This window comes from Ambystoma mexicanum, chromosome 14, assembly GCF_040938575.1.
Source record: "Ambystoma mexicanum isolate Mex_15411 chromosome 14, UKY_AmexF1_1, whole genome shotgun sequence".
In the NCBI taxonomy this organism is placed as follows: Eukaryota; Metazoa; Chordata; class Amphibia; order Caudata; family Ambystomatidae; genus Ambystoma; species Ambystoma mexicanum.
This window is the reverse complement of record NC_090940.1, coordinates 42,554,199-42,572,422: the sequence shown is the minus strand read 5'-3', so window position 1 is coordinate 42,572,422 and position 18,224 is coordinate 42,554,199. Positions and strand designations below refer to the sequence as shown.

General features: G+C 45.6%; 1 protein-coding gene across 2 annotated transcripts in view; it reads left to right on the top strand.

Annotated features, from left to right (window-relative positions):
- COCH (cochlin) overlaps positions 1-18,224 on the top strand; it is a 188,633-nt gene that overhangs the window by 130,381 nt on the left and 40,028 nt on the right. For both annotated transcript variants that reach the window (XM_069638494.1, XM_069638496.1), the window contains exon 10: positions 14,262-14,488. In XM_069638494.1, coding sequence (XP_069494595.1) covers positions 14,262-14,488 — 227 coding nt within the window. The remainder of the gene's footprint in view (positions 1-14,261; positions 14,489-18,224) is intronic.

Here is an 18,224-nt window from a genome sequence, read left to right as displayed (position 1 = left end):
AGGGAGATGAAGTTACAATTTCATAGGAAAACAGACAAAACAATATATATATTCACAAATAAGAAAATTGTTCATCCTGTCTTCCATTTGAAATGAAATAAAGTGACTTCCATATTTAAACACTGTGATCCGCATGCGTTCAACTATCTGTGTTCTACCAAACATTTCTGTTGTTCTTACATTCAAATAATGAAGTGAACTCCTTTTATGCTGAACCATAATGAAGCCATTTGTTGAGCACTCATGTGATTATCAACTAATCTTAGACTTGCTTAGTGATTTCTCCTTTAAATAATTATGCATCCTTTACCAAAGATTGTGGGGCATGCAAATGCCTAATATAAAATTATTTGGGGGGGTCTTACCTCTCGTTCACGTTATGCTTTAACATCAAAAGTGAACTATTGTCCAATTATGAGGAGCTGTTCACTCCACCAGTGAGCTATAATGTAAGGTACGGGTCAACTTGTTAACTATCGACTGCCAAATCCTTAATGCTTAATCCATTAGAAGAGGTGTCCCTCTTACCTTCCTTAATCTCTTCGGTCTACAATTTTAGACAGTTCTTACTGCTTATTTTGCTCATGCGTCCCTCCTTTACCTGTAATCATTGTGTTTATCATTATTTGAAACTGACATAGTTCCACACTTCCCATTCCCTGCTGCCTCTATATTTCAAACAATAGCCCATTGTAGCCCAGTACTCACCTATATCGCACTCTAAATAGCGTTTCCGAAAATGTCTCCAATGACTGCGATGCAGGTCCATTGTTTTTATGGTTGCCGAGGAACCCGCGCATGAGCGCTACTTGACCAACAATTCTCTTTCACCCATGCGTGACGCGGAGTCATTGGTCTCTCACAAATCCCTTTGCTTCAGCGCATGTAGCTGGGAGACACTAGTCTCTCGCACATGCTTTATTGCGCTAGATAGCATCGCTTTTTGCGCATGTGTGGATCAGAGACACTAGTCTCTTGCACATGCCTTATTAGTCTAGATATGATTTCATTTGTGTGAATACAATTTCAAGTCATAAATCTCTCGCACATGGCTCCAGATGCCTCTTAGCTTTTTTGTTGCCCTGATTAAATGTGTGTTTACTAATTTTAGATTTTACATTGGGCCTCATTACAAGGCTGGCGGTAAGGCAACAACGGCGCCGGTATCGGTACCAGCACTGTTGATACCGTATCGCCATACTAGGAGTTCTGCTCGTGGGTGCCCTTGCAGCCACCAGGTCTGAACTGGTGGCCATACCGGCACCCGCAAGCAGAACAGGATGGTAGCAACGGTGCCGTTGCTATTAATGGTACCGGTGCTACCACCCTCCCCATTCAGCCCTATGGGGCCAAATGGGGATGGGGAGTCCCTTATTGCCGGCACCCAAACTCGGCATGACCCAGTAATTGCCCATTCGAGGGTGCCGGAAAAAAATGGATACAGGCGGCAGCCGTGCCTGTACTACAGGAACGGCTACCGCCAGCCTCGTATTGAGGCCCAATGTCTTTTCACTGAATGCAAATTGTTATTATTAAATGCATGATTAGTTTTATGAACAATAACCATATCCTATGTCGCCTGCGTTGCTCAACACATATTGCAACGCAGATCATTAACTTATCAATAATACAACATATGTTCAACTCCCCATTATCACCACAGTGGGACTTGTTTACTGGCTGATGGACACATGGATGATGGAAACATGTATAAAACATATGTTGATAATCAACACCCCAGATCAAACATCACCTAGACACATTCTATGTTGAAATATTCTTGTTGTTGATCTAACAGATATTGCATGATAATTACCAAGTACATTCACGGAAAGACCCCCCTTTCTCGATCGGAATTCAAACCAGTTAAATACAGACAGCTTTGTGCTGATAATCTGACAATGGCCCAGACAACACACAGGAAGCCCAAGCTTAACGCTTCGATTAGCTGCAACGTCGGGTGATGATGGGCCCATCCATGAGTGGGTACTACTGTCCACAAGCACTGGGCAGACTACTCAGACTGCATAATCATTGACAAGGAACACGATGCCCTGGAGATCAATGTCTCTGTTGATCTCTCCATTCCTGATTCTAACACAATCTGGATGTCAACAGAGCTCTTAGATTTTACTCTGAAAGGATGAAGGACTGTCACTTCTACAATCATCTTTTTGTTAGCCATTGTGGCCCTACCCCCACGACAAAAAGTGGCCAAATTCGCAGTCTCTCCCTGGTAAGTGAGGTCCATTTTTGAAAGTTACTCTTTCAGAAAAATGGCTCTGCTTTAGCGGCTTCATGTCCATCTGGTCAGAGCGAAGTCCATCTCTGCGCCTTCCCACAGATATGTTCTACTGGAAGATATCGGTAACGCAGCTACTCTGCGAGCCTTCTACTGCTAAGACACTAGCTCACAAACAGATGCCCAGTTTTGGCAGCCTGCCCTTTGTAACATATGTGGTAAAAGTTCTCAGCTGTCCTTGGTTAAGAGTGTTACCTGACGGCCAATCCATCTTCCCATATGTAGGCATACCTGTGAAACTCCAAGGGTTATTGAATATGAATATGTGAATATTCCCCGGCGTCAAGCTGGGAATGCTCGGTTAACTTTTGGATATTACTTTTTAAAAGAAAAGTTGGTGCATTTTCCATGCCGTCAACCTCGTTATGGGTGCTTTAGGCCCATCCAATGAAACATTGGGTAGCAAGCTCCTCCTCCACAGCCCTTCTTCAGATTCTAACTGCGTGTCACGTTGGAAGGAGTACTCGAGTCCTTTCTCCTCAAAAGAAATATATTTCTTTCAAGAAACCTACTTTCTACAGTTTTTTCTCCAGTATTGGGAGACGTCTGCGGAATGTAAAAAGACAAAGCAAAAAAGTAGTTGTAAAAGGCTTGCAACAAAATCTTCGAATGCGACAGGCACAGTGAGTGCATTTATTGCCTTTATCATAACCACTCGACTGAGGATTGTGAGAAATGTAGAGGATTTAGCACCAAAACCCTCAAAGATAGGCCCCAATGACTAGTGTGTTGGCTCCAGGAGGGGCGATACCCACTGTCAGAGTCCACTAAAAGCATGGCTGTGCCTAGGGGAAGAGGCCCCATCTCTCCGCACTTACCCCAGTTTCTGACCGACTGGGCGCACTTGGACCCCCCACCCCTGCACTTGTCCTCCTTCCCCTCTCCTGTACCATGTGTGCACTTGCACAATCTGAACGTACCATGCCTTGAAGATCGTCTTATCTATCTTCCCTGTCTCCCCTCCTTGCATGGTGGCGCCTCAATGCACTTGGAAAAACTGCAGAATCGTCGTCAGACCTATTTGCTGTTATCTACACTGTTAATTGTATTATGTGCACTTACTCTGCCTGTACAGACTTATATTGTTCAGAAATTCAAGGACTCTGAATGACTGTTGTTTTTTCCCCTTGTTCCCTCCCTCCTTGAGCGCTTTGAAACACTTGCCTTGTGTATAGGCGCTTTATAAATAAACATTACCATACCATACCATACCATACCAAAGAAAGAACCAAATCTTAAGAAAGACCTCCAAAAAGACATGAGCATTGTCATGGCCATGAACCGTCTACGACAAGTGAAGGAGATCTGAGGACCTCGTCATCAGCAATCAGGGGACAAGAGGGTCCAGCAAAGAGCCTGTCAAGGCTTTCATAGTCGTTGTCAGGGAAATACACCCATGCCCCAGCAACCACGCACTCAGCGACCATGAACATAGCGCCCACGAGCCTGTCGACCGCACGCTCGTCGACTAAAACACCCTCGGCAGAGGGACTGTCAACAGCACACTCATCAATCAGGAACACCTCCACGATCCCATCGACAGCACAATCATTGACTCAAGCAAGCCAAATGAAATGATCAAACCAATGACCTTGTCCAAAAGAAAAACCGCACCAGCCAATAGTGCTACCATGGCCAACAATAGTGCCTCCACCTTTACCCGCTATCAGGGACAAGGAACAAGAGGAAGGCGAACTCCCCGATACGGAAACCGCCAACCCACAGGACACCAACTCTACCACAACGGCGTTCCCTCATGCACACCGAAAGTCGGTGGTGTCCATTCCAATACTGGATCACGTGTGGGAAATAGGGTTATGCACCGTAAAGCATCCGTTTACGGAACCGGCCATTAAAGCAGATGGTAAAAGAAGTTTAAGGCACCCACACCTAAATGCCTTACTTCCAAAGCCACACCTGAATCAGTCGTGTCAGCAGCAGCAAGTAAAAAAGCCCATTTGCAAGCACAAGAATGCACTGTGCTACCAGAGAACGAGCGCTGCAAATTGGATGCCTTCGGGAAGAAAGTCATAGCAATTGGGGCAACAACAGTGAAAGCAGCTAACTCGTTGCCGATAATGTCCCGCTATGTCTGTGAAATGTGGCACGGGATTGCCCCCGTGCTGGAGCACCTACCAGAGGATAAAAAGAAAGAGGCAATGGGAATAGTAAGGGAGGGGGAAGAAGCGGCCAGCCACAGCATTGATATTGTGGTAGATCTGTCCGAAACCAGTTTTAAACAAATCGAAAATGGAGTGCTGATGAAAAGGCAGGGCTGGTTACGGTGTACAGATTTCAGACCCGACGTACAGCACAAAATAATAGCCATGCCCTTTGAGGGAGATGCCCAAAGATAGATGATGCACTGAAGGCAATAAATAAGGAAACCGATACTGGCCAATCGCTTACCAGCCTGCAAAGTAGGAAAACTTTTTGTCCCTTTAGAGGGGCCTCAGAAAGAAAAACCTTCACCTCCTGTAATAGGGGTAGTCGGTCATACTCTAGGGGGACATACTCTCAGAGGAGGAGACAGGGGAAGCAGTTTCCGTGACTATGCCCTAAATACATGGCAAGTGGGGGGCAATCCGACCACTTATGTTCATCATTTACGCCGGCAAGCAATCACCTACGGACAACTGTTAGAATTCACATGGCAACCCCCCAACATACTGCCCATCCCGCACATGCAAGGACACCTAAAGGTCCTACTCCAAGAAGTCAAGCACATGCTACAGAAAAGGGCCATCGAAAAGGTGCCAAAACAGCACAAAGGGCCGGGAGTGTACTCATGGTACTGTGTAGTAAGAAAACCGGACGGCAAGTGGTGTCCGAAACTGCACCTGCGCAGTCTCAACAAATTCATCAAAAGGCAAAAGTTCCAAATGGTAACTCTACAGCAAGGAATCAAGACCATTTAACAACACAACTTCCTGGGGTCCCAAGGCCTACAGGATGCCTACTTCTGCATCCCAATCCACCACAAACACAGGAAGTACCTAAGTTTTGTAGTTCATTGCCAGTTACGGGTACTACAGTTCGGCCTAAAGTCAGCCCCACAAACCTTTACCAAATGCATAGCACCCATTGCGACAAGCCTTCGCATAAAAGGTCACTACTTCTATCCGTACTAAGACGACTGGCTTGTGGGAGCGCCAACACTCTCCATGGCCCAAAACACCATGTCGGAAACAGTACAGACGCTCCAAAGCTTAGGATTCTCGATAAACTACAAAAACTCTGAAGCCGTCCAAGATTTTAGTGTTTCTGGGGGCACACTTTGCCACGGAGGAACACAGGGTGTGTCCCTCGATCCAGCGGATAAACACGATGACCTCACTAATTCTGGCATTCAGACCAAAACACTATGCTCCAGTACGCAAGTGCATGTGCCTACTACGCACTAAGTCGTGCATTCCACTCATACCCCAACTGCAGGCTTCACATGCGGCCCCTGCAAGAGTTCATAGCCACAAACTGGTCCCAAGTGGCAAGAACTTGGGAGGACAACATCCTCATCACCCCAGACTTGTACGCAGACTACAATGGTGGAAGAACAGGAACAACCTTACAAAGGGACACCCGTTCCGGAAACCAAGTCACAGCAAAACACTAGCCACAGAAGCCTCAATAACAGGCTGTGGGAGGCAGGGGGCGCACGTCAATCACTTGCATATAAGGGGACTGTGGACGGGCCAAGAGGCCAAGCTGCACATCAATGTGCTGGAGCTGAGAGCAGTGAAGTGGGCCCTCAGATCTTTCTTGCCGGTGCTACAGGGACATGCAGTAAAAATACTCACAGACAACACCACAGCAATGTTTTATATCAGGAAGCAAGGAGGATCAAAGTCACCAACATTGTCCCAGGAGGCTCAACACATTTAGAAATGGGCCCTCTCCAACCCGATGCTCTTGCAGGCATTCCACCTGCCAGAAGTTCAGAACAACATAGCAGACAGTCTCAGCAGGCAGTCCGCGCAATCGCACAAGTGGGAAATCGACCAACAGCAACTGCAGAAAGTATTCAGGGGGTGGGGCCAACAATCCATCAACCGGTTTGCCTCCGCCAGCAACAAGAAGTGCCTAAATTTTGCAAGCAGAAGTCTGCAGCGGGGGTCCCAAGGAGATGCATTCTCGTTCCCATGGACAAACCTCTTTGCCTACACATTTCCCCCAATGCCGGTTATACATCGGACGATTCAAATGATCATGATACACCCTTGCAAAATCATTCTCATTGCGCCGAACTGGCCACGTCGGACATGGTACTCGGACCTACTCCAGCTATCAGCGTATCAGCCAATAAGGCTACCCAGGCAACCAGACATCATATTGCAGGACCACAGAATGATTCTGCATCACGACCCACAATCCCTGCAGCTAACAGCGTGGCTCCTGATTTCGCAGAATTTGGCCAGCTAGCAATCCTACAGGACTGCAGGGACGTCCTACATGCGGCCAGAGCACCAGCTACAAGCCAATCGTATTGCTTTAAGTGGAAAAGTTTCTGTGGCTGGTGTCAAGGGCAGCGAATGCTGGAACCACTCAACGTGACCCCAGAGCAACTTCTCCCTCACCTGCTCTTGTTGGCAAAACAAGGCCTCGGTCACTCATCCATCAACGTAGACTTGGCAGCCATCTCCAGATATACAAGGAGAAGGAGTTGCACGCCTTTCAGTGACAGGCTGGTGAAGCATTTCCTAAATGGGCTTTTTCGAGTCTTCACGCCAAGGGGTGACCTCTGGGTATTCAGCGTGTTATAAATAACCTGTCATATCATAACGAAGAAAACACCATCAGACTGGAGCCTCAATACAGTCCTCACGGAAATAATGAAAAAGCCATTCGGCCAACTGGACACAGCCAACATAAAGTATGTGTCCTGGAAGAGATGGCCTTCCTAGTAGCGATCACGTCAGCCAAAAGAGTGTCGGAACTGCAGTAATTAACAGTCAAAGTGCCCTTAGCTGCGCTTTTGTAAAGATAAAAGTGCTACTCATGACCAATCCAAAATTAATTCCAAAGGTTCCCACAGAGTTTCACAAAAATGCTAACATATCGCTACCTGTGTTTTTCCCAGAAGCCTATATGCCTGCGGAAGTCGCGTTGCACTCTTTGGACGTTAAAAGGGCCATCAAGTACTACTCAGAAAGAACCCAGTCATTCAGGGCGTCCATGCAACTCTTCATATTTTTCGGCTATGCAAAAAGGGGAAAGCTATTTCCAAGCAAGGGTTGTCCAGATGGATCATGTCAGCTATTTCATTTTGCCACACTAAAGCAGACCGAGCATTCAAAGGCACACCCCGGGCTCATTCCACAAGAGCCACAGCAGCATTGGCAGTCCTATAGGCAGGGGTACCGCTCATTGAAATTTACCAGGCAGCAACCTGGAAGGGTGTACCACACGTTTACCAAGCACTACTGCTTGGATAAACAGCACAAAGTGAATGTTCAGACAGGAAGAGCAGTTCTACGGCGTCTTTTCTAATAAGGTAGGAGGCCCTTTTACCCGATTACACCCGCCTAATACAGTACTCTGTGTAATCTATTCACAGCAGGTGAATCTATGAAAGATCCAATTCTGGAGAAGGAGTAAGTTACCTGTAACTCCTGTTCTCCAGCATTAGTATCTTTCATAGAATCACATGTGCCCTCCCTCCGCCCTGGCTAGGTAAAAACCCTCTTGATAACAAAACAAGGTCCAGCATGACTGGTCAGAATCTGACGAAGGGCTAGAGAGGAGGAGCTTGCCACTCGATGTCCCATTGGATGGGCCTAAAGCACCCACAACGAGGGTGACAGCATGCAAAATGCACCTAACCTTTCTTTAAAAAGTAATATCCAAAAGGTAACCGAGGGTCCCAGCTTGAAGCCGGGGAATATTCACAGCACGTGAATATGAAAGATACCAATGCTGGAGAACAGGAGTTACAGGTAAACAACTTACTCCATCTGGTGGGATCTACTTAAATTATGCTGCATGTCAACCATAGCCTGATGGAGTTCCCAGTCCACCAACACATGGATTCTGCCTCTGAGGGCTCGGGAAAGGTTCTGTCTCATGAAAGTTCCATTTGTATTGATTGTTTCAGTGGGGACTTATGGCTGGGGGGCAAAGGCTTATGAGCAGATAATCCTGGACAAGAGTTTCCCATTTCCCTTTCCTATTATGTTTCTTCTCCAAGTCATGCGGAGTAGAGCGAATGATGTGGCTAGGAAGTGTCCTAGAATGTCTACTCTTTAGGTTTTCACAGTCCTGTGCAATACATGCATGCGATCCCCAGGAAAAAGGTTTTGGCATTTCCTCTTCTTCTGACACCACAACATCCTCTGCCTCCATGTCCGCATCAGGACCAGAGTCTGATGAAAAGAATAAGTTACTAATTGTAAAGACCATTGTACTCCTAGTTTGCCGTCCACTTTCCTCCATGCTCGTGTGATGGCATACCTACGACGGGGTCGGACTCAGGAGTGGTGCAGGAATAGTATTTTTTTTATAAAAAGAGGAGGCTGGTGCACATGCACAGACGAGCCTCTGCAAGGGCCAAATGGCAGGGAGGACAGTATGGCGCAAGAGGGACAAGAAATTACAGTAGTAACTACAGTGAGTTTCTTGTTCTTACTTATATGTCTCATCCCTTTGTCTCCTTAGTTGAAGGAGTTTCACAGCTGGAATTACTGTGACGATCAACTGGAATTACTGTAAAAATATATTTAGGATCAATTGGATTACTATTATAATACATGGAGAGAATCAACTGGAATTACTGTGATAATAAATTATGAAAAGAAAGGATCAACTAGTGCATTAAGATATTAAAGGAGAGGATAATTGGAATATTAATTGCATCCCTGTAATGAAAGACAATGTATATTGATTGATTGATTTATTTATAGAGCGCTTTACACCAAGGCGCTGTGGATAACAAATTCATATATTATGTGGATAACAAATTCATGAAGAATGAGTTACAGCAACGTTATTTTTTTTTGTCGGCTGAATATAATCAACCTTTCAAATATAAAATACAATACAAAACAATACATATACATCATTCGAAAGTGCCAAATAGAGAAAAAGAGAAATACAAATAAAAAATAGCAGGTTAAAATTATAATACAATTATGACAGAATTTCATTAAATTAAACGCCTCATTCAAATAATCTTTTAGGTATTTCATTTGACAAGCCTATTTTTAGGAAATAATCCATATCGATTTCAAATTACACATTACATTAAATTAGCTACCCTACTCCATCTGTATTCCTGGTAATACTGAATCTAAAAAGTGTACAGTGCAATTTTAACTGAAAGTTTGGAGCTAGAAAACACTGCTTACCATTTGTGGTCAGAGTCCAACGGGCAGTACAAGGTAATTACATTTTTAAAGTGTTTTTAAAGTGTATCTGACGTTTCAGGATCAGGGCCGGGCAATCAACAATTATTTGCCGTAGAGTCTCTTTTTGAAGTTTATTTAAACAAAATCTACAACTTTTTTGATGGTGGGGTATTTGTTTCCTCCTTGCCCACGCGTCCTTGGTGTGCCAAAGAATTTAGCCTGAAACGCATATATTGGCTTCTTATGTAAGGAGACAGACACTTTACTAAATAATCTGCCATTACCCGGTATTTCTTAATATCAAACAGAAGTACATTGAAATCTTTATACATATTGCATTTGGATGGATTTCAAATCCAATCATACCGGAAAAGTTCGATTTTTGCTCGCCCTGGATTCTCTAAGAGTATTTCAAGAGTGATGGAGGGATCAGCTAAAGCATTTGTCATGAAGTTGCGCTAAATTCAATTAGCAAAGGGGTACATTTTGGACGTTTCAAAACCTGTTTCCAAAATTTAGACTCTAGCCTATCCCAGCATTTCCGATCTCTCGGCAGTTTTGTCTCAGACCCATAAAGCAAGATAGGAGTCACCTTTTGCTGATAAAACAGCATAGCATGGTTATAAGAGAATTTTCCATACTTATATATCATCATTTTAGCTTGTGATGTCAAAGTATGCAGTTTGATGTCCAACTTTTGAATGTGGGTGTTATCAGAACACAAATTATTCATAATCATACCCAAATATTTATACTGTGGGACAATCATCAACTCAGCATTTAATAACTTAAACTTGTTACGCAAAGGTTTGGATTTACCATCTGAAGTGCAAGCCATGATCTGAGTTTTTTCCGTATTTATCACCAAGTTATTTGCTTGAGCATATGTAGCTAATTTATTCAACAAATTCTGTAGACCCATTGGAGTTAAGGACAAAAGGACCAGATTGTCCACATATAATAGCCACGGCAATTTTTTAATGCTAGATTTGGGGAATCTCCTATTGTATTCATGAATGCCTCACCTATGTCCAATATAAACAGATTGAAAAGGGTTGCAGCCAATATGCAGCCCTGTTTCAAAACGCGTTCTGTTGGAAGAGGGGTGGATAATTGGCCTGCCAGAGACATTCGCACCTGCATGGTGGTCTCTGTATGTAGATGTATGATTAAAGAAAGCAACGAGGATGGGCATTGATAATGAATTTGCTTTTTATATAGCAGGGATCGATCTATCGAATCAAATGCCGCCTGGAAATCCACAAATGCCTTGTATAGTGGCTGATTTCGGAGGGACAGAGTGATTTGAGCATGTTAAGAGAAATTATATTAAGAGATGTACCCAAACCAGTAACAAAACCTGACTGAAATGGATCACGCTTGTGGGTCATAAGGGTCCACTCATTCAGATCTCTAAGCATAATGCGTGTGAAGATCTTTCCAGGAGCGTCCAAAAGGGCGATCGGTCTATAGCTGGATGGTTGTGCTTGATCGCCCTTTTTGAACACTGGTAATACAGTGGAGTGTTTCCATGACCGAGGCAAAGATTGTGTAAAATGTACGTGACTAAAGATGTTATATAATATAATCAATCGCCCATTGCTCCGGATGTTGTTTTAGGATCTGATTTGACAAGCCGTCAGGACCAGGAGCTCTGGAACGGCTTATTTTATTTATACAATAAAGAATGTCCTCGTTATCGAATTTGAGAAAAAAGTTCTTCTTCTTTACTAAATAGTTGTTAATTAAGCAACTATTGGGAGCTGAATACAGCTGGGTGAAATGGGTTATCCAATTTAGTTCCATGACAGCATTAGATTGAATAGCTGTCTGAGTGCCGTTAGTGGCTAGAATTAATATAGACCACATTTTTTCCGTGTTTTTATTCTGCACTGCACTCAGCATAGCGGCTCCATCCCTTTGGTAAATTACGAATTTACGACATCTCAGCCACTTTTTATACTTGGTTGAGCTAGTGCAAGGTCTCTTGTTTCAGGTGGCAATTTCAAAGCTTCTCGCTTCTGAGACCTAAACAGGGCTTTTCGTATTTTAATCTCAGGGTCATAAGCATGTAACTTTGCTTTATTACCAGGTTTGTGCGAGTCTTAGGTTGATATAGTTGCATTAGATCCTAGTAAACTATATCACAGTTTACATCTTCTGTGATTACTTTCTGAATTGCGCCCTCTAGATGTTTACTAAACAATTGTAAAGAGTTCTCGGACCATCATAGTCCTTTTCGACTTGGATTCAGTACTACAAAACCTTGAGCGTGATTACTTGTTTCGGTTGCTTGCAATTTCCCAGACATCCACCTCATTATCAGCATTTAATGATCTCTGGCATCAGTCTGCATTATACAAAATTGGGTTACAGATGAAAATATACCAGCACCTACATAGTCAATTGTATATTGGCTTGAGCCTCTACGCCAAGTCGGTTGAGGGGGTATATCATCCTTGCTAGCTCCAATTAACATCTGTAAATTACGTGATTTAATAAAGTAATTCCATTTAAACAATCTACCCTTAATCTGTGAAACATCATTCTGCAAACAGTTAAGATTCAAATCTCCCACCAAAATGACATTAGTAATGCTTTTATCAAGAACAATGAGGTCCATTAATTCATTGAAAAATCGAGTATCGATTATCCCGATGGGGTTCCAATATAAATTAATCAAGGCACGGGCGATGGAATAATGTGCAGCTTTATTTATTTATTTTATTTACATTTTTAGAGCGCTCACACAGCCCGCAGGCATCGAGGCGCTGTTACAGGAATTATTTTTGGCTTTGTTGCGTAATTGTTTTTTTTTTGTCTTAGTTGTGTATTTATAACGCGCTTAAACACCCAGAGGTTTTTAAGCGCGGACCCGGGGTTCGAACCTGTGTTGCTTCATGTCGTCTTGCTTCCAAGGCGCGCACGTTACCGCTGAGCTATCCTCCCGGGATAAAGGCTTATTAACTGCATGTAAGCATTTGGCTCAGCCCAGAATTCTGATTTCTGCCCCGACGATGTTTTACGAATGAGTTACAGCAAAGTTATTTCTTAAAACAGTATAAATGAATGGATATAACTAAATTGGGGAAAGGCAAAAACTTATAAAAATGATATATATTCAAAACACAGGATGGACTAAGGAATATATCAAGAACTTTAATTCAAAAAAGTATTCTACAAATATGTTCTTGATTGTCTATTCTTTGTTAATAAAACTGACCATACAATTTTGATTAGTTTATTGCGCATGAAGCATCCACATAAAAATAAATATTCTAGTTTTTGAGAGCAAGACTCAGAACAGCTTCCATTACCCAACAGCAGAGTGAATCGCAACTGAAAAGGGCAAACATCATCCAGACCAGGGAGGAAAGTGGGAAGATTAGCTGGCACTCACACCTGACAAGTACACTAGAGCCCACCCTCCAGGTGACCTGGTATTCTTTCTCCAAATGATGGTCAAAGTGGCAAAGATTTTTGACTTGCAGATCACATACAATAATAAAACGCTTGTTTATGATGGCGTAAAAAAACAGTGGAGATTAGATTAGGGCACGGGCAAGCATATCATGAAAACAGCGAATCTGAGCCCTGTGTAGAGCGCAAACGGACAAGGAGGAGACCAGCGGCTGAGCTCAGTATTCACCATAGCAGCTATGAGTCATTTGTCGACCCCATTTTACACTCTCAACCATGCCTTCAGACGAAGATTTGCTCATTCATTCAACGCAAGCAGGTAGGTGTCTGGGAGGGCTGGAAGACACTCAACCCATTTGCCAGGACCTTTCCCATCACGTCCTGACAGGTCTATACTGTGCCACAACTACGGGTCATGCATGGAGATGGCCTGTATGAACCTGACCACTGTACTGACAGCACATACCAGGCACTAGAATGTCAGGTCGAAGATGGAGAGGCATCCAAAGACCCTTCCACCAACATACCCCGCCCCAACCTGGAGTCGTCCAACCCTCGGAGGACCCTCCTATAGCTCGGGGATTCGGAGGGCCAAAAGGTATTTCACTTTGCGTGCAATTACAATTCACAATAGCAGTCACATTCTTTAAATCCAGTATAATGAATAATGTAATATAGACAACAAGGAGGAATTCAGCTTCATAACTTAGTGAATTCATTATAACAGAAACACCACTGACATTTACACTATTAGAGAAAGCTGAATGATAGATGAAGTTACATAAAGCTGCAAGGGGTCAGTGTCCACGGGGAATCTAGATGAGACCGTTCGCCAGAATGCAGAGTATAGTAAGAACGGCAGCAAAGCAGTGGCTACAATCAATATTTGACAGAGGTTTTGTATCTTTTGATGTGGTTATGGGACCATTTTTTTGCCCTAGGAGCCATTAGCCAATTTGACAAATAGTCTAGATCCAGTGGCACCATGTTACCCTGCTAGAGCCTTTGACCCCACAGCCCTAATGGATTGCATTTCGCAACAGGATTTACTGATATGAACTATATTCCTATTCCCCTCTGCCATTGCAATGACACTTTGCTGTCTCAGTCAATCGATGAACGTTTGCATTTGGGGGGACATTTGGAGCCCTCTTGAGATCATGGCCCTCTTGACTCTAGTGCTTTCACCTCTCCCACAGGCAAAGCTTTAAAGCACACTGCGCAGACTTTCTTCACTACCGAGAACGGTGTGCGAAAGGGAATCCCGAAAGTGATTGTGATACTCATAGATGGCTGGCCTTCCGACAACATCGAAGAAGCTGGTGTGGTGGCCAGGGAATTTGGAATCAATGTGTTCATTGTCTCTGTGGCAAGGGCAACTCCTGAAGAACTGGGCATGGTGCAGGACATTGCATTTATTGACAAGGTACCACTGAAATACTTTGTTTACATTGCATTCTTTGGCACGGCCTAACTGCATGCCTTTTCTGTAAAAGTTCACTGTGGTAACCTGCTGTCAAATTTGCATTATTTGTATTGTAATTCTCTGCATGAAGATACCTGTATTGTATTGCACTTTCTTTTAATTGGTTTCGCCCAGCGCTTTTTGGCCTTTTAAGTCTAGATTTGTGCAATTTCAATATAAAGTTTGATGACAAATGCGTCTTAAGAGGATTTAAATTAATAACACATCTCCCAATTTCTGTGCCCCTGCATACCTGCCTTTGTTCCTTGAGTGTGTATGTTCAGTAGACCCTTCTGTCCTAAGTGTTGGATGTGCCTTTTAGGGGACAGTTTACCTAGTACAAATTCCATAACCCTTAAAGCTTAGAATCATAGCAAGAATGTTGAATAATAGAACCTGCTTATGCCCTAGCTCCACCAACCACACTCAGCTCCTCCCACGTTGATTATCTTAATTCATTTTTAATTGATTGCTCACAATTAAATCCTGATATCTGATTTTACTGACTATCTGATTCCCGGTTGCTCCTATTTTTAATTGCCCTGTTTATTCTGATGCTTTTTTTAAATGTGTTTTATGCATTTCATCTTGCATTTCATCTTGCTATTTCACATTCTCACTACTATTAAAACCAGCTATACTCAGCCTTAGATCCAGCGCACGCACTCTGTCTTTTCCTCTCAATTGTTTCTCTTTTTCTAATGTATTCCTTCCTCTCACGGATTCCTCATTTATAAAATGTCTCCCAGTGCAGCTGTAGTTCGGGAACATTACTGCCACCCGGGGCCACAGCATGGCTCTGCGCGATGCTCCTACGCACCCCGTGGCAGTATATATTGAGGTGCAGCGCCCGTGACCTCAGTTTTTCCCCCATACACTCTGTACACTTTTGGACCACTGGTATAAATTATGCCCAAACCTGCAAAGGCCTCAGTTTTCAAGCCCTGTGCAGAATGCGGGCCGATGGATGTCAGTGTTCAAGACCTCCAATCTCAAGGAGAAGTTCCAGTGTCAGCCTTTCTGCGTTTGTTGGGTTTCCTGGCTTCCTGGATTCTTGTGGTGCATTACATCGCTTCAGTGTCTGCTCTGTTGCCAGTGGTCCCCGTTCCAGGGAACCATGTCAGATCTGTTACCAGTTTCAGACAGTCTCTCTCAGGATTTGACATGGTGGTCCTGTGGAGAAATCGTGGTGAAAGGAGTATTGCTTCGCCACCCTTGGCCTCAGCTGACAGTGGTCATCCATGCATCTTTGGTTGGGGCGCTCACCTGGAGGACCGGATGATGAGGGGCCTTGGAGGCTTAGGAACACATGAATTTGCTGGAATCTCCCTCCATTCGGCTGGCACCGATTACCTTCCTCCCCTCTGTGAAGGGCAAATGGGTGTTGATCCTGACAGACAACACAGTGGCCATGCACTACCTCAACAAACAAGCTGGTGTCAGGTCTCACCGCTATGCAGTGAAGCAAAGCGACTATGGTTCTGGGTGTATGAAGAACAATGTGTCTCTGGTGGGTGGGCGTGGCTTGGACGGCCATGTAAAGGGACGTGCTCTCGTGGAGCTCAGCTGATCCTACAATGATCCTGGAGGAGAAGTGCGTGCACGGGAACCGGCCAGCACTGGAAGATAATGCCCATGCGTGTGAAGATGATGGCTACACTCGCTGAAACTTTGATGCAAGTGGAGGGTGAGGACACTGAGTTATACTCGTCTGCGGGCTGCGGGCCCCGGATCGGCGAGTGGAACAAGATGGCAGCAGAGACAAAGAGGACAACAGGGGTCACGAGATGCAAGTCCTGTAACGCCCCTGCATCGAACTCCAAGACCAGCGATTAGAAGCAGACCGCGGCACTTGACCGGAATGCGCTGTTGCTTCACTGAGGCGGCACACATCTGTGGGCACACGTACCCAGAGCTGGTACAACCTACGGACTGTACATTGCCGAGACTCATCGAGCACATTGGTAACCGACGCTGGGCCCGCGGCGTAATCGGATCGAACGCCGGCGGAACCCAGGAGGATTCATTGTGGCAGCGCACCAATTAGGTGGCCGCGGATCCTGGGGCCGACGCGAACGAGCGGGCTGTGGTGGCTGCAGTTTTCCACAGCGCAGCGGATCAACTCTGTATACACGGGAATATGGGAGAAATCCCATAGAGTCAGACGAAACATCGGCGCTGGCCAGTGGTTGAGGCCGATGCGAGACAATTGCTGATCACCTGCACTTAGAGCGACCCCTCTGGGCCTGGGCATTGTGGGCCGGATGGCCTTGTGATCGCGGAAGAGGGGGAACAAAGGGAGTACGGCGAATAGGTGAGCACACTCGGGCACTGGCCACGGAAGGAACACGACAGAGACCGGGCCACAACACCAAGAGGGTACGAGCACATGGGAGGAGACGGCCCACTTTGAGCGCGAGAGAAGAGACAAGTACATGCTTGGCCTGCTGAGAGTGGTCCGTGACCACGGGGACCTTTGTGCGGAGGGAGGCACGGCAGGCCCTCGCCCAGCTAACAGCAGGATGTCCTCTAAAGTGGTTAGACCCAGGATCGGACAGTCCACGATGGAGACCTACGCCAGGTCGCCCCCAGAAGTGGAGGGGGGCAAGAGCAAGGAGACCCCCACGGCAGCGGCGGAAACACCGGGCACGATCCAGGAGGTGCTGGCAGCGATCGCAGACTTAAAGGTGGCCTGGGAGACTAAGTTGGGCCAGGCAATGAAAGAGCTGCAGGAGGGCCTGGATCTCAAGATCGGAGCGGTCCAGGAGGAGGTGAACCTGCTGAGACAGGACGTGCGAACGATTGCGGAGCGCACTGGGGCCTTGGAGAAGGAGATGGCCCCGAACACGGAGGCGTGCGCCGCACATGGAAAGGAGCTCCATGCCCTTGTGCAACGGGTGGGCAATCTGGAGGACAGAGCTGAGCAAGCAGAAGGGCGCGCAAGACGCAATAACATCTGTATAGTGGGCCTGCCGGAAGGTATGGAAGGATCAAACCCCACAGAATACGTGGAATCCATGCTATTAACAGGCGGGGTGCTGACCCAGGGGTTCGCGGTTGAAAGGGCGCACAGGGCCTTGACAAGAAGACCGCCCCCTGGAGCCCCCCCGCGGCCGCTGATCGCAAAGATCCTGAACTATCAGGCTCGGGAGAAGATCCTTGAATTTTTTCGGAGGGGAGGAACGATTGATAAGGGTTCCACAAAAATCACGGCCTACCCGGACTATACGCTGCTTGTACAGTGTAGTAGGATGAACTTCGGATCGGTGAAAAGGAGGCTGAAGGACGCAGGCCATCGCTACATGTTGCTCTACCCAGCCAAGTTGAAAGTGTTTTATAAGAACAGATCCCTTTTTTTCGAGACGCCGACCGAGGCAATGGACTGGCTGGACATGCAGGGCCGACCTCAGGAACCGGATGTCCAGATGGGAGCTGCAGGAGATAAGTAGCGGACGGCTGTGGCACCTGGGGTGACATGGCCAAGACATTGGGACTTGATTATAGAGTTGTATTAAGCTTGTGGGGAGTGTGTTGTAGTATCAACTGGCTGGACCCGCTGGACGCACCAATCCTAAAATAGACGACTGGGAGCTCCTGGGAGGCATCCCTTGTACCCAATAGTAATATACTTAGTTAGGTCACTGTTAGATCGGTGACGCCCCGCTGGGTCCTAGTCCTCGGCGACGGGACAGGACCA